Raw genomic sequence first — 24,123 nt, 5'->3', positions numbered from 1 at the left:
TGTATGAGGCTTTCCTGTAAGAATCCCAGGAGCCACAACACAAAGTTAACAAAAGTTCTCAACATTTCTACACCATTATTTCAGCGATATTTAGGGAAGGCCTGATGAAACTTTCCCTTGCTGTTGAGGAAACTCTCAGTTAAAGACCAGTACTGAAGGGCTACCTTAAAGAATAAGTTCACGGAAGAGGCACAGAAGGCATACCGGGAGAACTCAGCAACTGTTTACATTCTGATTAAAGCGGTATCTGAACAGCATCCTAGACTGCTGAATAACAAGCATTAGAGACAGGGATCGTTTTTATTGACCACCCTTAGTCCCTCTGCCCTGTAATCAAAAAGACCCAAAGAAGCCATGCACACAAGGAAATCCTTCTAGGGCTTCATGGGAGCTCTGGGAAGAGATGCGTTTCCCAAAGAGCCTGGAAGAGTCCCTTTGGGGACTGACCTTGCACAAGAAAGAGGGAAGAAGCCTACGCGACAAGCAGCACCACCCTAGCAAGGGACCAACAGCACAGACAGCCCCCAGGTCACGATCTGGGGTCGTGACAGTGGCATGAGGCTTTCACATCCCTTGTCATAATTCAACACTTAAGTGGAAAACCACTCGTTCAGACTACAGCCCAGCCTCTTCTTACTCAAGCTCATCCAAAATCAATCCCTAGCCCTTGGGACTGATATAAAATGATCAGTATCTGCTACTGGAAACTCTCATCAAAATTACTGAATGCTAATCCCCACCCACCACTTCACAGAAGATTAAGCTTTCTGAAGTCTAAATGTACAATCTAGTTCAAAAAACAGAAAAGACCCAGTGTGAATTCATGGCCTATATGCATTCAGCACTCGCGTGACCTGTAACTATGCTCGAGTAAACTGAAACCTCTCCCATAATCACTTTTTCAGCCCCTGAGGAGGGAGGGGAGGAATGCCGCTCGTCAGGTCCTTACTGACGAGTATTTGCAAAATCAAGTATTGCATGAAGAGGCTTCTAAGCCAATTTGTTGGAAAGCTCTGAGGAGCCAGGATCTAAAGTATTTCTGAGGCTGCCCATATAAACCCTCTATGAATTGAGCCCTTCTGAGAAGCACAGGAAAAAATGGGGTTGCAATGATGGCAAATGCCATAGAAGAGCACTGCGGTGAGACCACAACACAAGGGGGAGAAAGGTGAACTCATCAGCAGAAACCTTCATTCAAATATCTCTTTACAGGTCAGATGAGGCTAGAAGCCTGTTTTTCTATGGAAAAACCCAAAACAAAGCTGAACACTGTCCACCTGCAGGGCTGGGACAAGTTCTACCACTGTATCCAAGCCCCACCCTCTACATGTGAAGGTCTGCCAGAGATAATGTGCTTTGAATCCCATCAGGAATTACTCTCCAGGCCTAGAGGATACCTGCAGGCCAGTGAAAACAGAGGCACAATTCAACCCTGAGGAAGAAAATACCTGTTATGGCTAAGACCACCATCCCAAGGGACAGCTTTGCTGGTACAACAGCTCCCTGCCTCTGAGGATGGTCTGACTCCCCTCCTGCCCACTTTGCTAAGCCAGTGGAGAAAGGGTCCAGCTGAAAAAAAGAAAAATTTTATGCCAAGTTAGCAGGATCAGTTCATCAATGCATCAGCTCAGCACCACAGCTGGCACACGGGAGGAGGCAAGAGGGCACAGCTGAAAGCAGGGAAAGAGAAGGGCCCTTTTAAGAGCATCAAGCCATGAAGTTGGCTGAGGCAACCCCTCGTCCTGAGCTAACCCACCGCCCTCCAGCACAGGGACCATGCCCACCTCTCCCTCCTCCTCTAGGCTGGGCCTCGATTCCTCTCCACCGGTGCTGCCAGGGTGCTGACAAGCTCCTTCCAGCCGGGGGGCATTTACAAGCTCCTTCCATGGACAATCCAGGTTACTAATTTGCAGAAAGTTAACCCGGGGGAAAAAAAAAAATATATTAGCTCAACAAGAAGTCCACAAACACCACGACTGTGTGTCTGAAGGGCAGACCACTCCTCTCTGAAAACAGCGAGCCTCACAACAGCTCAGTTGTCCCATGTGCTTCACCTGCTGTAGACTGCTGCCCCGGGATGACCATGGTGGCATCAGCATCAAGACTGACATGGCCCGGCAGTGACACAGCTCAGGGTGCCACTCAACAGAATTGCAGAATCGTAGGGTTGGAAGGGACCTCTGGAGATCATCTAGTCCAACACCGCTGCCAAAGCAGGTTCACCCAGAGCAGGCTGGACAGGAACGCATCCAGGCGGGTTTGGAATATCTCCGGAGGAGACTCCACCACCTCTCTGGGCAGCCTTTCCTCCTCAGAGAGGCGCTCCATTAGCTTTGTGTTAACATTTGGGGGGCTATTGTGAACTCTCCACAGTTAGACATACACAAGAGCCACTGTAAGAAGCCGTAGGAGCACATGGCAGCCCAGTGGCCCCCTCCAGCTCTCAGTGGGTCCCAACACACTGCCTAGGGATGGGATCCTGGATGTGGAAGAGCTGCAAGGCTGCACTGCTGCCATCGGCAGAGATTCCAGGACATTTCCTAGTGTGCATCCAAGCCTGGCTCCCAGAAACCAGCACTGCCGGGCTGAGGTGACCTTGAGCGGGACACAGCATTCAGGAAAACAGGGTGCATTCCTAGGGTGCCTTACATCGTTTGCACCCCAGCTAATAACTGGGGCAGAAGCAACCATCAGGCAAGAAGCTTCAGAGCTTCAGCTTTAATTCAGGCTGTGGTTTCAAGACACATCTAACCACCTGAGCAAGTCACTGACAACAGAAGAGGGAGGCCCCCATTGTCTCCCCACACCTTGAACATGGCCATGCCACCCACCTTGCCCTGTCTCCTCCTCATCAGACACCCAGAACAGCTCACAAGTCACGGGCAAGAGCCAGGGAACTTTCTGCTGGTCCCCAGTCGATCAGCTCACAGGCCCAGCAGCAACCCGTGAGGGAAGAGGAGCTGGCTTGCCTGGCCAGGGGACTTGGACCATCTCCTTTGGGCAGGATTGCACCATCAGATCAGCTCGGAGGCTCACAAAAAATGCAACAACAAAAGAAGCAGTAACATCAAATATATACAACCATCTTTCCCAATGGCAAGCTAAAATTTTATCCCAGAAAAGCTGAACCAGAGACAGTGTAAGCCAACAGATAAGTGGAGGGAGATAAGGAGACAGAAAAAGGCAATAGACTAGGAAGCGCACCTACCTAGTGTATTCGCGCAGGTTAATATATTAACTTTCTGTCCAGCAGCAGCTTACTAGTTTGCTCGAACTTATTCAGTCTCACAGAACAAGCCCTAAAGGCACAGGTTTTTCAGGTTATCTTTTATTTTTCACAGCTTAAACACGGTCACAGTCCTCCGTGAATTGGGTTTAAGGTACAGAGCTCTCCAGACTGCACAAACATCCCAAGAACAAACATTTTCAGCATACCAAGGGCTCAGATACATTAGGTCAATTCAGCTCTGTTTATTTGTATTTCACCCAAATCACTGCCGAAGTACTTGGAGCTGAAGGAGCAACAGACTCCCACTGATTCAGCAAGAGACCAGAAGTAATTGGTAGACAGTCTACAAGCACCACAAAGAATGCCAGAGGCATTTATTTACATGACCCCTGCTTGCCCAAGGAGAATTCAGAGTTTGCATTTTCCTCATTCAAATTAATCAAATCCTCCGTACTATTCCTCAACTTACAGGAGGAACGGCACAAGCCATCCAAAATCACCCTCGCCACAAAGCTTTTCAGATAGCTGTTATTGCTGAAATGAGACAGACTGTTTTACTGCCATCAGCTGGAGTTCCTCCCCAGGCTGGCACAGCACCCTGGTACTTCTCCAGGACAATCTCTCTTGTTATCTGTCTAAGGGACATGGAAAAGGCAAGGAGACACCATTCCTGCTGTTTAGCAACACCACCCCTGCCAGGGCAGAACCATCGCACCTTCTCTGCTAGGCTTACAACACGCTGCATCTCACACCTGTGCCACAGACACTACAGCATGAAAATTCCCCCAGGACCCCGCTGCTGCAATTGCACAGTCCTCTTCTCTGTCAGACCCGAGTGGGACCACTGGTTTTTAGTGCAAAGCACCTCTTGGGCTTGTCAGTTGGCACGCTTGCACAAGCCAGGACGCAGCAGCGTTCCCACCGACGTTACCCCCTTGCTGCCAGAGTACAGCTCCGACGACAAGAGATGACAGAATTCCCCCCGACCAACCGGCTGTGGAAGACAAGTTACAGTCAGAGCTTTGAGGCAATTCTAACCACACACTTTACCGTTGAAGCCTGCAAGAGGTCTCACTCTACCTGTCACGTGTTCTCCTTCATTTCTCATAGCAGCCGAGCCCAGCACACGGGGCAGTGACAGACGAGAGGAGAAAGAAGAGGATAAGCAGCACTCAAGCTGGCAATGACTACCAGCCATTTCTAAAAGCAGAGAAGTGCTTGGGGTTAACAAATCCCATACAAAAAAACCTACTGGTACACAGTGAGATGCAGAACACTAATATCAGCCCCACAGCTTTTGCCAATTCTCCAGGCCTAATATCAGCAATTAAGCAGAATTTACTACTCAGTTTACACAACGCTGAAAGAAATGGGTATTTCTAAGCTAGTATGTGCCATCAACATCATCTAGCTATTCCAGAATTTGCGCCAGCTCCCAAAGAAGTGAGCGCAAACTCCTACAAGCAAGAAGACGGCGCGACCTGGAATCAGCCAGGCTTTGCTGATTACTCCTCTGAGTAAACAGTGGTGTTCCCAGCACTTCAGCTTGCTCTCAAGCTTCTGCCGTTGGCATACTACCCTATATTTAGGAGAGAAGAGTGCAATGACAAGCGTCGGGAAGAATGAATAAGTGGCTTAGGATGCTCGGAATAGTAGCAGAGACTGTGCGAAGAAACCTATGCTGAATTAGAAACTTCTCAAAGCGAGGAAAAGAATCTGTAAAGCTAGAGGTGGGAACAGACAACATTTCATATAGGAAGTTAAATAATTAATTTTGTCAAGGACAGTATTCCCAAGGCAAGAGACACTAGCAGTCCACCCTGTAACAGCAGTGGGCTGCTAAAAGAAGGCCCCCTGGAGGGGCTGAGCGAAGACAAGCAAATCTACAAAAAGAGGATTTTAGTCTCATTTTGGACCAGTGAGCGATGTCAGTGCCATTTTCCCAAGCCTACAAGCCCGAAGCTCCAGGGACCAAGGGAGACACAGCACCTCAGGGAGTGACTGCACCCTGCTGCCCAGCTCCCCCGGCCCCCTGCCCGCATCCTCCCGTCCCACGGGCAGCAGATACCAGGGTCAGCTCTGAAAGCACACACAGGGAGTTTACAACCTGCAAACCCGTGGCAAAACTTGCTAAATTCATACCCGCTGACTTGACGGGCACTGGAGACTCAGGCGAGCCGCTCCACAGCCTGTTGCTTCTGAGGAGCCAGGGAGGCCACAAGGATAATTCTGCATTTATGCCTTTTTTTTGCGCAGCAGAACTTATTTCCTTGTGTTTAGTCACCCGCACCGCTGACTGGAGATAAAAGTTGAACTGTGGGTCTATTATGCCCGGAACGGTTTCTGCTGTTAGTCACGCTGGCAGGGCCCATACCCACGCTCAGCCCGGGCTCCTCCCCGGCCCGGAGCGGGGCCGGGAGCCGAGGGGCTGCCCTGCCACCCCCGGCTGGGACGGCGAGGGGAGCGGGTCCGGAGAGACACCTGGAAATCCACCTGCGCTCCTCCCGTGGAACCGAGCCGGGCCCGGGCAGCGGGGAGAGCCGCCACCGCACACCCCACCGGGCCGAGCCCGAGAACCCCCGACGGGCTCCGGCACCCACCGACGGGAAATCACGGCACATCCCGGGACTGGCTGCCGCCACCTGGGCCGCTCCCGCCAATGGCTGCCCCGAATCCCTCCACGCCTCGCCCGGTACGGCCCAACCCGGCCCAGCCGCTCAGTGCCCCAGGCCGGGGAGCCTCCCTCCCGCCCGCAGGCCCCGGGTGGTCCCCGCACAGCCCCAAGCGGCGGGGGGCCGGGCACCGGGCGGCGGGAAAACAACGGGGAGGAGGGAAGCGCGGCGACCCCGCCGCCAGCCCGGCCCGCCGCCCGCTCCCGGCCCTGACAGGCCGCGTCGGGACTGAGGCGGCGACGGCGGCGGGCCGCCCCACTGCCCGCGCACCGGGAGGCCCGGGCCCGCCGCGCCGCGCCTCACCGCTACCCAGGCCGCGCCGCCGCTCCCGGCCCACCCGGTAGGCCAAGGGCAGGGCGGCCCGGCAGGTGCCGCCGCAGAGCCCGCGCCGCCGGGCGGAGGCCAGGCCCCGTCCCCGCCGTCCCGGTCCGCGCGGCCCCTCACCGTGCGACGGCCGGGCCCGGAGGCCGCTCCCCGCCGGCTCTCGCCGCCAGCGGCCCCGACGCACCGAGCGGGCGGCGCGAGCGCGACCCCGCGCGGGCACGTACCTGGGGGCGGGGCGCAGCGGCGCCTAGCAACCGGCGGCACGAGTGCGCCGCCGCCAATCGGCGCCCGGCGCTCGCGCAACGCCCCTCCCCCTTCCGCCCCGCCCCACCTGGCCCAACCCCCCCGCGCCCTGCGGCCGTCCCACGCGGCCCCGCCCTCCCCGGGCCCCGCCCCGCCACAAACCCCGCCCCCCAGCCGCCTAGGCCACGCCCTCGATGCATAGGCCCCGCCCCCGTCCCACAGGCCCCGCCCCCCGTGCGGCCCCGCCGCGGCCTGACCCTGGCCCGCTGGCAAATATTTGCCAGGGGCCAGCCTGGTGCTCCAGCTGAGGCCCGGGGACGTGGGGCCGCCGCCATGCAGCCCGTGCTGGGGGTCCTGCTCGCCCTGGCCGCGGCCCTTGGCTCAGGTAGGGCCCCGGGCCCAGCCGCCACGGGGCCGCCGTGGGGCTGGAGGGCAATGGGGCAGAGCGGGGCCTGGACAGGCCATGGGGCCAGGCCGGGAGCCTGACGGCCAGTGCCCTGACCTACGGCAGAGGGGGTAGCAGGAAACGGGGGACTGTGGTGGGTGCTGAGCACCCTGTAGGGCAGGGACTCCCCTGCTCCGCGGGACATGGACCCCATGCTCCGTGGGGCAGGGGTCCTGCTGCTCTATGGGGCAGGGACCCCTGTGCTCTGCGGGACGTGGACCCCATGCTCCGTGGGGCAGGGGTCCCGCTGCTCTATGGGGCCGGGACCCCATTCTCCACGGGGCCTGCTGTGTCCCCCTACGGGCACGCTGAGCTCCTGCCACCCTCCCCAGGCCACCGCTCGCCCCTCAATGACTTCCAGCGCCTGCGAGCCACCGAGCTGCTGGCAGGGCCTGCGGAGCCACCGCCGCTGCTGCCAGAGCAGGGCTCTGCAGCGCAGTGTGCCCAGCACTGTGCCGCCAGCCTGGCTTGCCGGTGAGCGGGATGCGGTGCTGCCGTGGCGTGGGTGGGAGGGAGTGCAGGGGGCCACGACACTGGGGTCACTCCATCCATTGGGTGCTGGGTGCCCATGCGTGTGCCCCCGGGTCCTGTGGGTCCTGGCCCCGCACGGTGGCATGCCAGGATCCCCCTGTGCCTCCCAGGGCTTTCCACTACGACCGGCAGAGCCAGCTGTGCCAGCTGCTGCCCTGGACCCAACACTCGCCCCACGTCCAGCTGCAGAAAAACATCCACTACGACCTGTACCAGAAGAAAGGTGGGCTGATGCCACGGGTGGATATGGGGACACCACAGACCGGGCACAGGCCACCCAGTGCAGGGCTCCCCACTGCCCGAATGCACTGGCTTGGCCCCAGGGCTCTGACGCGGTGCCCGGCTCTGCCCAGACTACCTGCGGGATTGCATTGTGGCCGATGGCACCAGCTACCGTGGCACACGGGCCACGACGGAGAAGGGTCTGCGCTGCCAGCACTGGCAAGCCACGACACCCCATGACCACAGGTGCCCCCGTATCCCCAGCTGTCCCATGGCACCTGCCGGTGGCCCTGGGCAGTGTGGGGCAACGGGCTGGGGACAGCGTGGGGCCGGTGGGGACAGTGTGGGGACAAGGGGGATGGCGCAGGGATGATGGGGACAGTGTGGGACAATGGCATCGACTGGGGGTGGCACAGCATTGTGGCTGTGCCTGCCCTGGGGCGAGGGCCCCTGCAGCGTTCCTACCCACCCTGCTGCCAGCAGGTTCCTGCCATCCCCCCGCAACGGGCTGGAGGAGAATTACTGCCGAAATCCCGACCAGGACAAGCGGGGCCCGTGGTGTTACACCATCAACCCCAACGTCCGGCACCAGAGCTGCGGCATTAAGAAGTGCGAAGACGGTGAGTGCTGCATCCCAGTGGCATTCCGTGCTGTGTGTGTGTTGTTCCCCCCGGCACTAATTCCCCTGTCTGTCGGCAGCTGTATGCATGACCTGCAATGGGGAGGACTACCGCGGGGCTGTGGACCACACCGAGTCGGGGACAGAGTGCCAGCGCTGGGACCTGCAGCACCCGCACAAGCACCCCTACCACCCTGACAAGTACCAGCCCCTTGCCCTGGGCAGTGCCCAGCCGCCCTGTCCCCGGCCGTGCCAGGTGCTGGGGTGGTGGTGTCACCCTCAGCCGCTGCTCCCCTTCTCTGGCCCAGGTACCCTGACAAGGGACTGGACGACAACTACTGCCGCAACCCCGACAGCTCCGAGCGGCCCTGGTGCTACACCACCGACCCCAGGCGGGAGCGAGAGTACTGCCGCATCCGACTCTGCAGTAAGTCCCCGCCGGTGTCACTGCCCAGCTGGGACTGGGTGTCCAGGGTGCCTCCATAACCCCGCCACCCTGACCCGCTCCTGCCATGCAAGCAGAGAAACGCCCACGGCCCCTCAACCTCACCACCGGCTGCTTCAGGGGCAAGGGCGAAGGCTACCGGGGCCGGGTGAACGTCACTGTGTCGGGGATCCCCTGCCAGCGCTGGGATGCCCAGACCCCCCATCAGCACCACTTTGTGCCCGAGAAATACCCGTGCAAGTAAGGGGGGGGGGGGAATGTGCCAGGGGTGGGCAGCGCCCATGGGTGCAGGCTGGGGCAGGGGGAGGCACCCATGCGGCCCCTCCGCCAGGGACCTGCAGGAGAACTACTGCCGCAACCCCGACGGCTCGGAGGCACCATGGTGCTTCACCGCCCGCCCCACCGTCCGCATCGCCTTCTGCTTCCACATCCGCCGCTGCCCCGACGAGCTGGGTGCCCAAGGTGAGCCACCCCCCGGGCACCCGCCCCCAGGGTGCCTGCCGGGGGTGCCAGCCCTCCCTGCCTGTCCCCAGAGTGCTACCACGGCCACGGCGAGCACTACCACGGCCACGTCAGCAAGACACGCAAGGGCATCACCTGCCAGCCATGGGCTGCCCAGGCGCCCCATGTGCCCCAGTGAGTGTGCGAGGGAGTGTGCCGGGGGGTGACATCTGGGGATGGGGACAGGGATGGAGATGGAGATGGGGATGGATACAGTGATGGTGACTTGTTCCTGGCAGGATCTCACCGGTCACCCACCCTGAGGCACACCTGGAGGAGAACTACTGCCGCAACCCTGATAATGACAGCCATGGCCCCTGGTGCTACACCATGGATCCTCGCACCCCCTTCGACTACTGCGCCATCAAGCCCTGCTGTGAGCCCCTGCCTGCACCCCTGCACTGCTAGGGGTGCTCTTGGGCCACCCCCTGGGGTGGTTTTGGTCATCGCAGGGTGGCTGGGTCCCACCCCAATGCCACCCTCTGCTCTCTCTCTGCAGCTGGCAGCAAAGTGCCCTCCATCCTGGAGAACGCAGGTGGGAGCCCACAGGTGCAGGGTGGATGCCGTGGGGTGGGTGCTGGTGGCACAGCCCCGGCTGATGCCTGCCCTGCTGGCAGACGCGGTGGTGTTCGAGCAGTGCGGCCGGCGGGACGAGAGGCTGCAGCGTAAAGGGCGCATCGTCGGAGGCCAGCCCGGCAACTCACCCTGGACCGTCAGCATCCGCAACCGGTGAGCAGGCACCCTGCCGGCACTGCCGCATGGGTGATGTCCCCCCGGGGAGCTCACCCCATCTTGTCCCTGCAGGGCCGGCGTGCACTTCTGCGGGGGGTCCCTGGTGAAGGAGCAGTGGGTGATCAGCACACGCCAGTGCTTCTCCTCCTGGTAAGGCTGTGGCCGGAGCGACGGGTGTTGGGAGCCCTCCGTGCCCTCATGTCCCCATCCTACAGTGATGCCGACCTGGCGGGCTACGAGGTGCAGCTGGGGACGCTCTTCAAGGACCCTGGCCCTGGGGACCCCGACCAGCAGACAATCCCCATCGTACGGATCGTCTGCGGCCCCTCCGAGTCCCAGCTGGTGATGCTGAAGCTGGGGAGGTGAGCAGCCGTGCCCCGGTCACTGCCATGCCTCGCTGCTGGCTGGGCTGGCACCACATCCCCCTGCCCCTCTCACCCCAGGCCTGCCACGCTGAACGGGCGCGTGGCCCTGATCTGCCTGCCACCTGAGCGCTACGTCGTGCCTGCAGGCACCGTCTGTGAGATCGCTGGCTGGGGGGAAACCAGAGGTACCTGCCGTGGGCAGCCCCTGCCAGGGCCTTCCCTGCAGTGGCATCCCCCGCCCGCAGCATCCCCCTGTCCCTGGCATCTCCCTTCCATGACATTCCCCTGCCCACGCCATTCCCCTGCCCACGCCATTCCCCTGCCCTTGGCATCCCTCTTCCACAACATCCCCCGTGCCCATGCCATCCCTCTGCCACCACATGCTCCTGCCCACATCCATGACATCCCCTGCCCATGATATCCCCCTGCCTGCCGTACCCTCAGGGCACTGCTCCTGCAAAGGTGTCACCTTGCACGCTGTATGCCCCCGCTCACAGCATCCACCCACCCATGGCACCCCGCCTGCCCATGCCATCCCCCTGCCTGTGCCATCCCGCTGTCACTGAGTGCCTCGTCCCACACCATCCCCCTGCTATGGCATCCCCCACCCGGGCACCCCCTGCCCCCTGTGCTTGCTTGCCCGCAGGCACGGCGGACGGCAGCGTGCTGAACGTGGCGCGGCTGCCCGTGCTGGCCCACGGCGAGTGCAACGCGGCGCTGCGCGGGCGCCTGAAGGAGAGCGAGCTGTGCACTGCCCCGCTGCGCGCCGGCGTGGGGGCCTGCGAGGTGAGCCGGGCTGGGGACCACCACCTCGGGGAGCCTGCGGGTGCCAGCACCCGGTGTGACGCCACTGTCTGGGTGCCGCAGGGGGATTACGGGGGGCCGCTGGCCTGCCTCACGGCCGACTGCTGGGTGCTGGAGGGGGTGATCACCCCTTCCCGCGTCTGCGCCCGCACTGACCAGCCCGCCCTCTTCATCCGTGTCTCCCTCTACGTCGACTGGATCCACAAGGTGATGAAGATGGGCTGAGCCGGCTCAGCCCTAGCCTGGCACAGCCCCCACCGTGTAATAAAGGCCCGGCCATGGCTGGGGGGATCGGCATTGCACAGGGTCTCACACATTTATTTAGTGCCAGACCCCAACCCTCGTCCCGTCGTACACTCGCTCCATCTTCCTCTGGTCCTGGTGTGGTCCCCAGGGCCAGTGGTCACACGTGGGGCTGGCATTAGCCACAGGGCCACTGTGAGCCTAGGGGCTGTGCTGGCCTGTCCCGTCCCTCCGGGTTTGCCCCAGGTGCCGAAGGAGCCATCGTGCACAGTTCCCAAAGACGTCGGCTGCCGTCTCCACACCAGCCAGTGCATGGCCACCCTCCGGATACCACAGCAGCCTGTGGGGCAGGATGGGATGGGGGGATGCTCAGTGGGCACCCCAGGGCTCCCTCCCCACCCCTCTGCACCCCACTCACCGCACCGGCACCCCCCTGGCCTGCAGCACCCGGTACAGCTCCAGCGCCTGCGTGGGGCTGACGCGCCGGTCCCGGGCGCCCACACAGAGCAGCACCGGCGTCTGCACCTGCGGCACGGCCGGCGGTGGGTGTCCAGTGTCCAGCACCAAACACCCTGCACCCATCCTGCCCCTGCCTTACCCGGCCCGCCTGGGCGATGGGCGAGCGCAGCAGCATGGTGGCCACTTCCTCGGCGCGGGGCACCCGCTCGAAGGAGTAGGGCAGCCCCAGGGAGATGTAGCGCCTGTGGCACGGAGGTGCTGGTGGGTGCCGTGGGATGTGGCACAGCAAGGTACAGGGTAGGGGGGCGGCACTCACCAGTCTGGGATGTCGGAGGTGCCCAGCAGCGCAGGCAGGTTGGAGACGGGGCTGCGCAGGGCACAGGCTCGGTAGCGCTTGGGCTCACGGGCGAGGAGGTGGAGGGCAATGAAGGCTCCGTGGGAGCCAGCCAGCAGGGCCAGGCGGTGTGGGTCCAGGGGCTCGCTGCACAGCGCCTGCTCCACTGCCAGCTGCACCCCGTTAGGGCACCCACCATCAGCATCCAAACATCGGCATCCTCCCAGCAGACCCCACCAGCAGCACCCCACCATCAGCACCCAAACATCAGCATCCTCCCAGCAGACCCCACCCACCATCAGCACCCCTCCGGCACCCCCCCCAGTCCAGCACCCCTCACCTGGGTGTCCGCCACGTCCTGCTCACCCACACGGGAGAGCAGGGAGCTGATGCTGGCCTGGCCGAAGCCCAGGGAGCCGCGGTAGTTCACTGGGGAGATGGGGACCGTAGATGCCACGTCTCTAGTGGGGCACAGGGGCCACACCTCCCCGGGCTCACCGGCACTCACCCAAGAGCACGGCAAAGCCCAGCTGGCACAGGGCAGCCATGCTTGGGCGCCAGCGGGCATCGAAGACAGCGTGGGGGCCACCTGGGGCCAGCAGGAATGTCACCCAGGCTGCCACCAGTGCTGCCAGGGTGTCCCTGCCAACCCCTCACTCACCATGGGGGCACACGACGAGGGGGTGCGGTGCCTTGCCATCCGGTGGGCTCAGCAGCAGGGCCTCGAAAGCCTGGGTGCCTGAGCCAGGGAAGGGGTCCCGCTCAGCACCCTGCCCGCCCCCTGCTCCCGAGGGTCCCCGTCACACAGGTAGGTCAGGGACCCCCGGCACTCACCGTGCGTGGCAGGGCTCTGCCTGCTGCAGGGTGGCTGGATCGTCAGGGTCTTCCAGGTGACACCAGGCACTGTCGGGGTGTCCTCCACCGGTACCCAGCAGAGGGGCAGCTCCTGGCCCGCTGGCGGCAGCGCCGCCACCATCTGGGGACAGGCAGCGGATGGCATCAGGGCACCCTCACCCCAATGCAGCTGGCCCCTGCCGGTGTGTCATCAGCCCCATTGTGCCCACGGTCCCAGCGCTCTGGTGCCGTCCTGTGCTGTGTCATCCCATGCCATGCATGGATGTGCCATGCTGTGCCTGGTCACACTGTCCTGTGCCATGCCATGCTGCCTGTGGCCATGCCATGCCATGCCGTGCCAAGCATGTTATTCCTTATTCCTGTTATTCCTTGCCACACCAAGCCGCGCAATGCCACGCTGTCGCTGGCTGTGCCTAACCAAGCTGTGCTTTACTATGCCATGCCAAAGCTGTGCCGCCCCATGCCAAGGCTGTGCCGTGCACTGCTGTGCCTGTGTCATGCCACGCCACCCCATACTGTGCCACACCACGCTTTGCCGTGCCGCGCCACGCCTGCTCACGCTGTGCCGTGCCTGGCTGCACACTGCTGTGCCACATCACGCTGTGCCACACGGTGCCAGAACTCTACTCACCAGGCTCGGGGGGTGGTGTGGCGCCGAGCAGGTGGCCACCAGCAGGTCCCACTGGAGGGTGAGCAGCTCCCAGCACCCTTCAGGCGACCCTGGGGACAGAGAGTACACCGGTGCTCGCAGATGCGCGTTGAGGCACTGTGGGCAGCCTGATGCCACGTACCTGCCGTCAGGTTTGTGACGGTGGCCGCCTCCGTGTCCACAAGCAGCAGGTCCTGTGAGGGGGCGCAACGCAGGCGGCCGCGTCACCACGGGGTGCAGGGGCCACATCCATGTCCCCCCCCGTTCCCGGGGCTCACCGTGCGGCTCCGCTGTGGGGTGCCCAGCACGGCTCGCCGGCTGTCGGCCGCCCAACACCGCGGTGGCAGCACCTCTGTGTAGAGCCCGGCGAAGGCTGCGAGTGTGGCAGAGGGCTAGTGAGCTGGGGCCACGGGCACCCAGATGGGGGGGGGGTGCCCCAGCCCCCCCAACAGCGCCCAGCCCTGCCCTCTGTGCCATGCTCACCCTCTGTGGGCTCCTGCACCACATCAAGCACCGTCACCGTCTGCCTCGTCTGCCAGGTGAGCTGGGGAGAGATGGCAGTCAGGGATGGCCCCCCAGCTGGGGAAACTGAGGCAGGGAGGCTTGGGGAGCGAGCCCACACGCTGCCCCCGCCAGGCGTTGCGAGAGGCTGTGGCATCCTGGGCTGGGTCCCACACACCAGCAGCGCAGGGTGACACAGCCGTGGCTGGTGCCCGCAGGGCCCTGCTCACCATGCGCAGGCGCAGGCACTGCCGGTGGGGGCCCCCCAGACCCCCCTCCAGGTAGAGCAGGCGCCGGCCATCGGGGCTCAGCCGGGGGGAGCAGACGGCTCCGTGCTCAGACGACAACAGCTCTGTGGGCAGCAGGGGGTCATCACCCCAGGGACCCCCAGGACCCAGGGCACCCCCCGCAGCCCCGGTGCTCACCGCAGCACCCGCTGGCCAGGTCCAAGTAGAAAATCCCTGACCTAGGGAGGAAGCGTGGGTCAGGCTGGAGCCCTGTGGTGAGGCTGAGCCCCACCGTTCTGGCACAACGTTGGGCATCCCAGCACGGTGTGGGCACCCTGGCACGGCGTGGGATGCTGGGGGGGGGACCCACCTCCTGTTGGAGCAGGCATTGAGCCCCAGGCGGAAGGGCTCGTGCCACCAGCCCACGAACACCACGCCGCAGTCATTCGGGGACCACAGGGCCTGCGCAACAGGCAGGCTTGTCCCACAGCTCCACGCTGTCGTCCCCCCCCCGGAGCTCTCCCTGCACCCCATCCTGACCTGGCCGGGAGAGAGGTGCTCCGGGATGCCCTCCAGCACCGAGAGGCTGCTGCCCTCCAGGTCCAGGACGCAGAGGACAGGCAGGCTGCGGGTGCTCAGTGCCTCCCCCCAGTCTTCCCGGTACACGAACTGCTCCTCCTGCAGCACAACCCCATCAGCCCCACAGCCGGTGGCCCCAGACATGGGGCTACGTGCCTGGCATACTCACGGGCCGCACGCCACACTTGTGGGGCGCGTGGCACGCTCATGGGGTACACGTGGCGTGCTCACAGGGGGCACACCACGCTCACGGGGTGCACAGAGGACACTCACGGGGTACGTGGCGTACTCACGGGGCACATGGCACCCACCTCCTCATCCTCCTCCTCTGGCCTGCCTGCTCCCGGCACATCCCAGGGGCAGGGGGGCCGTGGTTTGGGCCGGCTCTTCTCAGCCACGTACAGCAGCCGCGTCTCCGAGTGTGACCAGGCCAAACAGGCGAAGGGCCCTGGCACGGTAAAAGGGTGACAAGGGCCAGCCTAGCACAGGCACAGCTGGGCACTGGGGCCACCGGCCGTGCCGTCCTCGCCTGTGTTGCGGGCAGGGGTCCCGGGGCAGGAGCCCTACCCTCCGTGTAGACCTCCCCATGCTTCCCCAGTGCCGTGAGGTCCACACTGTGGCTGCGCCCGTTGCCGTCCCACACCTGGGGAGAGAGGGGTCCACCGCCCCGCGCTGGCACTCACGCCACCCCGGTGAGCCCCGAGGCTGCCGTGTCCGTGGCAGCCAGCGTTACCTCCAGCAGCTCGTGGCCCTGCCGGGGGCAGCGGCTGAGCACAGCGCGGTGCTGCCCAGTGGGCGAGTCCTTGCTGAGGAGCCTGTGGGCGGCAGGGAGGGAGGCTACAGCGGGCAGCAGGCTGTGGGCACCGGCCATGCCATGGGCACTGGCCGCACCACAGGCACCAACCGCACTCTTCCATCCCGCAGCCCGTCCATGCCGTACTGGTGGCGGATCTCGGCGCTGAGCGCTACCCGGCTGACGGTGAGGCCGCCACTGCCCGTGCGCCGCAGGCTGTAGTGGCGGCTGAAGCGCAGGAGCCGGCGTTGGGGCAGGTCGGGGCGGCTGCACTCTGCGGGAGGGGGCCGTTGGCGTCTGCCCACACTGCACCCCCGGGACGAGAGCACCGGGGCGGCTGAGCCCACGACTCACCGGTGTACAGCAGGAAGGTCTGTGCCCCGGTGGTGGCCCTGAGGGCGGCGCGGGTGACGGCAGGGAATCGGCTCAGCTCCCGGTAGCAGGCGGCGGGGCCACCGGCCACCTGGGTGTGGGGAGAGGTGTGCTGGTGGGGGGCAAGCTCGCCCCCAGCCTGTGCCCACCCATGCAGCCCCCCCCAGCCCCCTTGCCCACCTCTGCACCCTGCTTGGTTCCGGAGGCCATGGGGCCTTGCTCTTCCGCGCTGGCCGCCGGCGCCTGCCGCTCGTCAGCCAGGCAGGCTGCCAAGGCGTGCGGCAGCAGCCGGGCGCAAGGGGCCTGGCCGGTGCCTGCTCTCCAGCTGCCCTGCGCTGCCTGCCATGCCCAGGGCGGCTGGGCAGGGCTCACCCTCTGCCGTGGCACGCCGCAGCCTCGGCAGCGCAAACGCCGATGTGTGGGAGAAGGGTCCAGCGGCCACCAGCTCCTGGGCACCCTGCCCTGGTCAAAGCCCCACGGCCTCCCCACTGGCCCCTCACCATCGTCGTAGACGGTGCCGTGCTTCCCCGGCGGTGTCAGGTCAATGCTCTTCACCTCGCAGTTCTGATCCCAGACCTGGGGGCAGAGATGCCGGAGCAGCCCCATGCCGTAGCATGGATCCGGCTCCAAGCCCCAGCGAGTATCCAGCCCACCCTTGACCCCCGCCCTCACCTCCAGAAACTGCTTCTCCTCTTTCTTCTCCTTGCTGGGGACCTTGCGCAGGACGGCCTTCAGTGCCCCACTGGGGGACTCCTGGCTCAGCAGCCTGCAGGCGGGTGGGCACCCATCAGTCCCCGCCATCGGCACCCCCAGGGGACGCCAGCGCAGGGGGACAGGATGGGATGGGACTCACTCATCCTCGACCTCACAGCAGGTGCTGGTGGGCCTCAAGTATATGACAGAGGCCCCGTCATGGAAGATCAATTACTGGCGGCAGAACTTGATGTGTTCGCCCCTCTCCAGGTCCTGCTGCGACCACTCTGTGAGGAGCAGGGTGAGGACACCCGCGTCGACCCCGATAAGCAGGCAGAGACCCCCCCAGACAACCCTGGGGGGCCACCCCATCGCTGTGCTGTGCGGTGACGGCGGGGCTGAGGCAGGTGGCTTTGAGCCCCGGGTGTCGGCTCAGCTCCCGGTACAGCTCCACCATCTTGTCCGTGCTCGACAGCACCTGCGTGACCCATCGGGGTGGCTGGGGGCACTGGGGGGGTGGTAACTGGGGAGTGGCCGGGCAGAGGGGGCAGTTACTGGGGCACCAGCGTACATGGGGGTGATAAGGAGGGTACTGGGCGCAGTCACTGGAATGCCAGGGGCAGTGCTGGTGTACCAGTGGGTACCGGGGGGCAGTTACTGGGGTACCGGGGCACCTACTGGGGTGCATGGGGGACTAGGAGGGCACTGGGGGCAGCTACTGGGAGTGGGCTGGGGGGGGGCAGCCCCGGGGGCGCAGAGCCGGGGCAGGTACCGGAGCACCGGGGGCGGGCGGGCGTCGGGGCTCCCCGGGCGGGGCGGTGCCCGGATCGGGGCTCCCGGGGTTGCAGTGACGAGCGCCGGGGGGGGGGGCGCTCCCGGGGCAGGGACCGGGCCCGACCCCACGACTCCCCTCCGCCGCCCTCCCCGGGGGCGGGGCCAGCGCCGGCTTTAATGGCGCGGAGGGGCGGGGCCGGCGGCAGCTCCCATTGGCTGCGGCGCTCGGGCCGCCTCCCCGCGCTGCGGCGCCCCCTGGCGGGCGCGGGCGGCGCCACCGCTGCCGCCGGCGGGGTTCGGGTCCGCCGGGCGCGACCGAGCCCCCCCCCCAGGACCCCCGAGTTTCTTTTTAGGTGCTCTTCAACGGGTTCCCAATTACGCCAGTTGCCATCAGCCCGCTCTTCTGAGCAGCCGGGACTCGGATTGGCTCCGCGAATGACTAGGTTCGATGGTAAACGCGACAGTTTTTAACGATATCCAATGGCAAGTTACACTTGGTCATTTACTGCGTGGACGACAGGCTCAGCGCGAGCTGTCAGGGAGACCCTCCCGTGGAGTCGGGGTTCAACAGGACCCCCTGGCTTTCTACACTCCTCGGAGTGCAGTCTGGGCACGGCTGGATCCAATCCTAGTCCCAGACTCAGCCAACGGTTTACGTCTAAAGGATTATGTGTGCACAGTCAATCTAAGATACGACCTTAGCGAGGCTTCAAAGTTTAGCACGCCGTTAGTCACTTACCAGGGATCTGCTGGGGCGAGGAATCTGTGAGCCTCGAGGGGTAACCTTGAGAGGCATCTCCCTACCCAAGGGATCACGAAGAGATCATGCCGTGCAGGAGAGCTTGAAGAGCTCTTGGGCTGCTGGCTATTTCTGGGGGTAAAGGGATTGACTTTGTGCAAATATGACTATATCTATTACAGTATCAGTACTGTGGTTAGGTGGGTACACTGATCAAGTTGGCCTTTGACTACTGTGTTATCTGTCTCCCCTGAATCCACTTTGAGCTCCGTGCAGCCATCACGACCTGACGCACCCATTGCGATGGCCACAGGTGGTTATCGCTTGGGCAGGGGAGACCAAGGTCAGGTTTGGGGGGGAAACACACCGTCACAGCTGCCCCATCCCGCAGCCCGTCCGTGCCGTACTGGTGGCGGATCTCGGCGCTGAGCACCGCCTGGCTGACGGTGAGGCCGCCGCTACCCACACGCTGCAGGCTGTGGTGGCAGCTGAAGCGCAGGAGCCGGCGGCGGGGCAGGTCGGGGCGGCTGCACTCTGCGGGAGGGGGTCATCAGCGTCTGCCCACATCGCACCCCTGGCATGAGAGCACCGGGGCGGCCGAGCCCGCGACTCACCGGTGTACAGCAGGAAGGTCTGTGCCCCGGTGGTGGCCCCGAAGGTGGCGCAGGTGATGGCAGGGAAATGGCTCAGCTCCCGGTAGCAGGACCACCAGCCATCTGGGTGGGGGCAAGCTCACACCTCAGCCTGGCACAAGGGGTCTGGGGCACCGGGAGCGGAGGCGACGCTGGTGCCGGCACCACCATCAGAGACGCCAGGGATGCTGAGCTACATCATTTATTGGGGGGCAGCAGGGGTGGAGGGCCGTTAGCACTGCAGGTGCTTGACCAGCCACAGTGCCATGTTCATGAAGCCGTCAGCTTCGGCCTCAACGCCAGCCAGCGCGTGGCCATTTCCCGGGTACAGGAGCAGCCTGGAGGGGAGAAGGGGGTTAGCACTGTGCCTGCACCTCCACACCTGGGCACCCAGCACCCCACTCACCGCGTGGGGACCCCGCGGGCCTTGAGGGCACGGTAATACTCCAGCCCCTGCTGGGGGGGCACTCGCTGGTCGTCCTCCCCCAGCATCAGCAGCACGGGTGCACGGACCTGCAGGAGTGGCACCGCCTCAGCGCCAGCACTGCTGGCGGGGACACAGGGACAGGGATGGGGACAGGGACGTACCCGGTCGATGTAGCGCATGGGCGACTTGTGCAGCATCTCCGTCCACTGGGCCGGATCCGGCAGCGTGTCGGGCGTGTAGGGCAGCCCCGTCTCTGTCAGGCACCTGCAGACAAGAAGGACGGGGACACGTGCGGGGCTGGGGTGATGGGGGGGCAGGGACGGTGGTACTCACCAGTCAGGGATGTCGGTGGCAGCCACCATGGAGGCAATGTTCACCACCGGGTTGCGGACTACACAGGCGTGGTAGGTGTCAGGGAACTGGCCGAGGAGGTGGCACGCCAGGAAGCCTCCGTGTGAGCCACCGACAAGTGCCACCCGGCCCGCGTCCAGCGATGACTCCTGCAGCACCCGCTCCACGCAGAGCTGCCACCACAGGGGACACCCGCTAAGGCAGGTGGCCCTGCTACTCCTCCTTGGAGGTACCCGGAGGCACGTGGGGTGCCTTGGGGTCAGGACCACGTGCTGGGGCCATACCTGCACATCGCGCACATCCTGCGTGCCCACATTGCCCGGCAGGGAGTACACGCTGTCCTGGCCGAAGCCCAGCGAGCCGCGGTAATTCACTAGGGGGTGGGGGGCAGCGTCAGAGCCCTTCCTCCTCCTGCCCCAGCCCCACAGTGGGGGCCATGCAAGCCAACAGTGCCCAGGCCCCCCGGCATCACTCACCCAGCAGCACGGCGAAGCCCATGCGGCACAGCGCCGCTGGGTACAGCATCCACCCAGCCGTGAAGACGGAGTGGGGACCCCCTGCGAAAGGAAAAAGGGGGTGACACTGCCTGGCCAGGGCTGGGGCACAGCAGGGGAGGGTGGGGGGGCAATTTCTTACCATGGGGCATCACGACCAGGGGGTGCTTCTGGGTGGTGGGGCCCTCACTCGGGCACAGCAGGATGGCATCGAAGTCCAGGCCCTCTGCAGAGGCAGGGTGGGGGGGTCAGAGCTCGGGGGGGGTGGTGGAGCCCAGCCATACTGGGGGTACTCACTGTACTGGGGGTGCTCCTGCTCTGGTGGGGGCTGCAGGGTGCGGATGCTCCAGCTGATGCCGGGCACGGGGGCGGCATCCTGCAGGCAGACCCACTGCACCTGCGCCTCCAGGCCGGCGCTAGGCAGGACAGCCACTTTCTGCATGGGGAGAAGGGTCAGTGCCAGCCCCGAGAGGGGCTGTTGGGCGCTGGGGAGGGGGCATCACCTTACCAGTGTGTGGGGGCAGCTAGGGGTGGAGAACCTGGCCACCAAGATGTCCCGGTCGATGGTGAGGACAGACCAACTTCCCTGGGGGGCATCTGGGGAGGAGGGGGGTCAGACCTGCAGGTGTGATCCCCTCCCCAGCCCTGGCACCAGAATGGTCCTGCCAGCCTGGCACTCACCAGCGGTCAGCAAGGTTGTGGCGCCCGTCACCGTATCAACCACGAATATGTCCTAGGGGCACGAGGGCAGAGTCTAGTGCAGCCCTGACCCAGCCCGGCCCCCCTGCATGCCCCCCTGCTGTCCTAGCACGGCCGCCCTCACCTGCTGGCTGCGCTGGGCCGTATCCAGCACGAGCCTGCGGCTGTCAGCCGCCCAGCACAGCGCCGGCAGAGCGCTGCAGTAGATGCCTGGGAAGGTGCCTGTAACGAGTGCGGTGGTGCTCAGCATCCCTCTGTGCCCCCACTCCCGATGCCCCCAGGGCTGTACTCACCCCATGTCTGCCGCGGCACGTCCGCCAGCACTGTGCTGGTTTTCTTGGTGTACCAGTCGTACTGTGGGAGACGTGGGACGGGATGAGTTTTGCAGGGTCTCAGCCTGCCCACCCTTGCTGCATGCCAGGGAGAGGGCACCACCACCTTCCTGCCAGCTGCCACCCTGGCACGAGCCGCCCTGCCACCGCCCCCTCGTGTCCCACTGGTGTCCCCTGGGGCTGCTCACCATGCGGAGGCGGCTGCACTGCTGGTGGGGGCCAAAGACGTTGTTCTCCAGGTAGACGATGCGGCAGCGGTCGGGGCTGAGCCGCGGGGACCACACGGCCATGTTGTTCCCAGAGAGTGGCTCTGCATGGGCATGAGGGGATGGTGAAGGGCTGCGGGGAGCCAGGGCACCGGCGGGGTTGGGGCGCGCTGCTCACCGCATGCCCCACTCGTAAGGTCCACGTAGAAGAGCGCTGACCTGCCGGCAGAGACAGGTGTCACTATGGGGCCAGGGGGTCTGCCTGTGGGGCGGGTGCCCTATGGGGACTCACCGGCGGTTGGTGCAATGCTGCAGCCCCAGGCGGAAGGGCTCAGGCCACCAGCCCACGAACACCACGCCGGTGTCGTCAGGGGACCAGAAAGCCTGCAGGTAGATGAGTGGTGAGCGGCTCAGCCTGCTGCTGGTCCCCGAAACCTCCCTTCTCCGATACCCTGGGGCTCCCCATCCTGACCTGGCCGGGAGAGAGGTGCTCTGGGATGCCCTCCAGCACGGAGATGCTGCTGGCCTCAATATCCATGACACACAGGACGGGCACGCTGCGTTTACTCAATGCTTCCCCCCAGTCCTCGTGGTACACGAACTGCTCGCCCTGTGGCAAAACCCTGTCAGCCCCACGGCTGCCCCGCTGGACCCCACCAACCCCGGGGCAGGGGGACCCCACCTTGAGGGGCACATCCGCCTTCTCAGGGCACCCCACATCCTCGCTGGAGCCGCCCAGCTCGGGGGCTTTGCTCTGGAAGAATGACTCAGCCTTGGGACGCTTCTTCTCCGCCACATAGAGCAGGTGGGTCTCCGAGTGTGACCAGGCCAGGCAGCCAAAGTGGTCTGCAGGGGTGGGTCAGGCACCGGCCACCATGTCCCCCCCGAACCCCCACCTCCCCCACCATCCCCTGCCCCTCACCGTCATCATAGACGGTGCCGTGCTTGTCCAGCGCTGTCAGGTCAATGCTCTTCACCTTGCAGTTCTGATCCCAGACCTGGGGGCAGAGATGCCGGAGCAGCCCCATGCCGTAGCATGGATCCGGCTGCAAGCCCCAGTGAGTATCCAGCCCACGCTTGACCCCCGCCCTCACCTCCAGAAACTGCTTCTCCTCTTTCTTCTCCTTGCCGGGGACCTTGCGCAGGACGCCCTTCAGTGCCCCACTGGGGGACTCCTGGCTCAGCAGCCTGCAGGCGGGTGGGCACCCATCAGTCCCCGCCATCGGCACCCCCAGGGGACGCCAGCGCAGGGGGACAGGATGGGACAGGACGGGACTCACTCATTCTTGATCTCAGAGCAGGTGCCGGCAGGCCCCGAGTAGACGACGGTGGCCCCGTCATGGAAGATCAGGTACTGGCGGCAGAACTTGACGTTCTCAGCCCGTGCCAGGTCCCGCTGCGACCACTCTGTGAGAATCGGGGTGAGGACACCTGCAGTGTCTCCACCAGGCAGATGGAGACCCCTGCAGACACCGATGGCAGGACACCCTGCTACGTACCAGTGTAGAGGCTGCAGTACTTGCCCCCATACTGGGTGGTGACATCGGGGCCAAGGCAAGCGGCTTTAAGCCCCGGGTGTCGGCTCAGCTCCCGGTACAGCTCCACCACCTCGTCCACACTCGACAGCACCTGCGTGACCCATTGGGGTGGCTGGGGGCACTGGGGGGGTGATAACTGGGGAGTGGCCGGGCAGAGGGGGCAGTTACTGGGGCACCAGGGTACATGGGGGTGATAAGGAGGGTACTGGGGGCAGGTTATTAGTGGTGCAGAGCTGGGGCAGTTGTACTGGGATACTGTAGGCAGTGCTGGGGGTGCCCAGCCAGGGCAGTTACTGGAGTAGAGGGGTGCTGGGGGCAGTTACTCTAGTACTGGGGGCAGTTACTGGAGTGCCAGGGGCAGTCCTGGGGTACCAGTGGAGGGCGGTTACTGGGGTGCCGGGGGCAGTGCCTGGGGGTGCAGCGCTGGGGCAGTTACTGGGGTACACCGGGCATTAGGAGGGTACTGGGGGCCGTTACTGGAGTACATGGCGGGGAACAAGAGCAGTTACTGGGTGCAGTACTGCGGGTGCCGAGCCAGGTCTCTTACTGGGGTACCAGTGGGTACCGCATGGGGGGACTGGGAGGGCACTGGGGGCAGTTACTGGGGGGTGGGGCAGCCCCGGGGGCGCGGAAGGTACCGGAGCACCGGGGGCGGGCGGGTGCCGGGGCTCCCCGGGAGGGGCGGGGGCGGTGCCCGGGATGGGGCAGGGATGGGGCAGTGACGGGGCGCGGGGCCGTGGGCAGGGACGGGACCGGACCGCACCGCACCCCCCCGCCGCTCCCTCACCGGCTGCTGCATGGCGCGGCGGCGCGACCACCGTCACTTCCGGGACGGAGGGGCGGGGCCGGCGGCAGCTCCCATTGGCTGCGGCGCTCGGGCCGCCTTCCCGCGTTGCGGCGCCCCCTGGCGGGCGAGGGCGGTGCCGCGGCCGGGGTCGTCGAGGTTGGGGTGGGCGCTCGGCCCCCGCCGGCCCCTCCAGCCCGGAGACACCGGTTCACCCGCGGGACCCCGTTCGCCGCCGTAGCCGGGGGCCAGGGCTCGGCTCCGCCGCCTTTGGGCCAGCCCGGAGCGGTTTCCCCGGCGGCTGGCTGCG

At 64.4% G+C, this 24,123-nt stretch overlaps 4 protein-coding genes across 16 annotated transcripts in view; 1 reads left to right on the top strand and 3 right to left on the bottom strand.

The window, feature by feature from the left end:
- DAG1 (dystroglycan 1) overlaps positions 1-6,541 on the bottom strand; it is a 55,088-nt gene extending 48,547 nt beyond the window's left edge. Inside the window, exons 1-2 of one of the 5 annotated variants that reach the window (XM_074602278.1) lie at positions 1,785-2,023; positions 1,449-1,569 (exon numbers count right to left, since the gene is read on the bottom strand). The gene's annotated coding sequence lies outside the window, so the exon portion shown is untranslated. Of the gene's footprint in view, positions 1-1,448; positions 1,570-1,784; positions 2,024-5,371; positions 5,392-6,345 lie in introns of those variants that run through there. The other 4 variants (XM_074602279.1, XM_074602275.1, XM_074602280.1 and 1 more) reach the window with 4 other exon arrangements.
- Positions 6,542-6,713: 172 nt separating this feature from the next.
- MST1 (macrophage stimulating 1) lies at positions 6,714-11,433 on the top strand. 3 transcript variants are annotated; one of them, XM_074602273.1, is made up of 18 exons: positions 6,714-6,853; positions 7,246-7,387; positions 7,555-7,667; positions 7,798-7,912; positions 8,150-8,286; positions 8,366-8,486; positions 8,594-8,712; positions 8,808-8,970; positions 9,062-9,192; positions 9,264-9,366; positions 9,471-9,607; positions 9,731-9,766; positions 9,849-9,960; positions 10,036-10,113; positions 10,179-10,325; positions 10,407-10,513; positions 10,975-11,114; positions 11,196-11,433. In XM_074602273.1, exons 1-18 carry the CDS (start codon positions 6,802-6,804, stop codon positions 11,355-11,357), a joined length of 2,115 nt encoding a protein of 704 aa, XP_074458374.1. In that variant the 5' UTR covers positions 6,714-6,801; the 3' UTR covers positions 11,358-11,433. The 3 variants fall into 3 exon arrangements, with proteins under 3 accessions (XP_074458374.1, XP_074458373.1, XP_074458375.1); XM_074602272.1 differs by having other exon boundaries at positions 8,805-8,970; XM_074602274.1 differs by lacking the exons at positions 6,714-6,853; positions 7,246-7,387; positions 7,555-7,667; positions 7,798-7,912 and having other exon boundaries at positions 7,952-8,286; positions 8,805-8,970.
- LOC141749197 (acylamino-acid-releasing enzyme-like) lies at positions 11,417-16,419 on the bottom strand. Of its 7 annotated transcripts, none has more exons than XM_074602269.1 (22): positions 16,325-16,419; positions 16,127-16,235; positions 15,920-16,046; positions 15,713-15,794; positions 15,547-15,622; positions 15,291-15,427; positions 14,941-15,078; positions 14,771-14,862; positions 14,599-14,639; positions 14,404-14,525; positions 14,156-14,216; positions 13,951-14,045; positions 13,815-13,866; positions 13,655-13,743; positions 13,003-13,144; positions 12,830-12,907; positions 12,677-12,757; positions 12,509-12,597; positions 12,151-12,341; positions 11,974-12,076; positions 11,794-11,900; positions 11,417-11,715 (listed from the first exon to the last, which is right to left on the bottom strand). In XM_074602269.1, exons 1-22 carry the CDS (start codon positions 16,352-16,354, stop codon positions 11,577-11,579), a joined length of 2,181 nt encoding a protein of 726 aa, XP_074458370.1. In that variant the 5' UTR covers positions 16,355-16,419; the 3' UTR covers positions 11,417-11,576. The 7 variants fall into 7 exon arrangements, with proteins under 7 accessions (XP_074458370.1, XP_074458369.1, XP_074458372.1 ...); XM_074602268.1 differs by having other exon boundaries at positions 16,127-16,256; positions 16,325-16,409; XM_074602271.1 differs by lacking the exon at positions 11,794-11,900 and having other exon boundaries at positions 11,426-11,715.
- A 2,747-nt stretch (positions 16,420-19,166) lies between these two features.
- LOC141749323 (acylamino-acid-releasing enzyme-like) lies at positions 19,167-23,880 on the bottom strand. Its single transcript, XM_074602677.1, has 22 exons — positions 23,817-23,880; positions 22,991-23,120; positions 22,772-22,898; positions 22,586-22,679; positions 22,414-22,489; positions 22,174-22,337; positions 21,964-22,101; positions 21,784-21,875; positions 21,670-21,710; positions 21,474-21,595; positions 21,247-21,307; positions 21,078-21,175; positions 20,936-20,987; positions 20,763-20,851; positions 20,552-20,690; positions 20,397-20,480; positions 20,237-20,317; positions 20,045-20,133; positions 19,743-19,933; positions 19,571-19,673; positions 19,389-19,495; positions 19,167-19,320 (listed from the first exon to the last, which is right to left on the bottom strand). Exons 1-22 carry the CDS (start codon positions 23,826-23,828, stop codon positions 19,215-19,217), a joined length of 2,196 nt encoding a protein of 731 aa, XP_074458778.1. The 5' UTR covers positions 23,829-23,880; the 3' UTR covers positions 19,167-19,214.
- Between the last annotated feature and the right edge of the window lie 243 nt (positions 23,881-24,123).

The sequence above is a fragment of the Larus michahellis genome, chromosome 10, assembly GCF_964199755.1.
Source record: "Larus michahellis chromosome 10, bLarMic1.1, whole genome shotgun sequence".
Classification (NCBI taxonomy): Eukaryota; Metazoa; Chordata; class Aves; order Charadriiformes; family Laridae; genus Larus; species Larus michahellis.
Note: the sequence above shows the minus strand (reverse complement) of the source record. Positions and strands in the feature narration are given on the sequence as shown.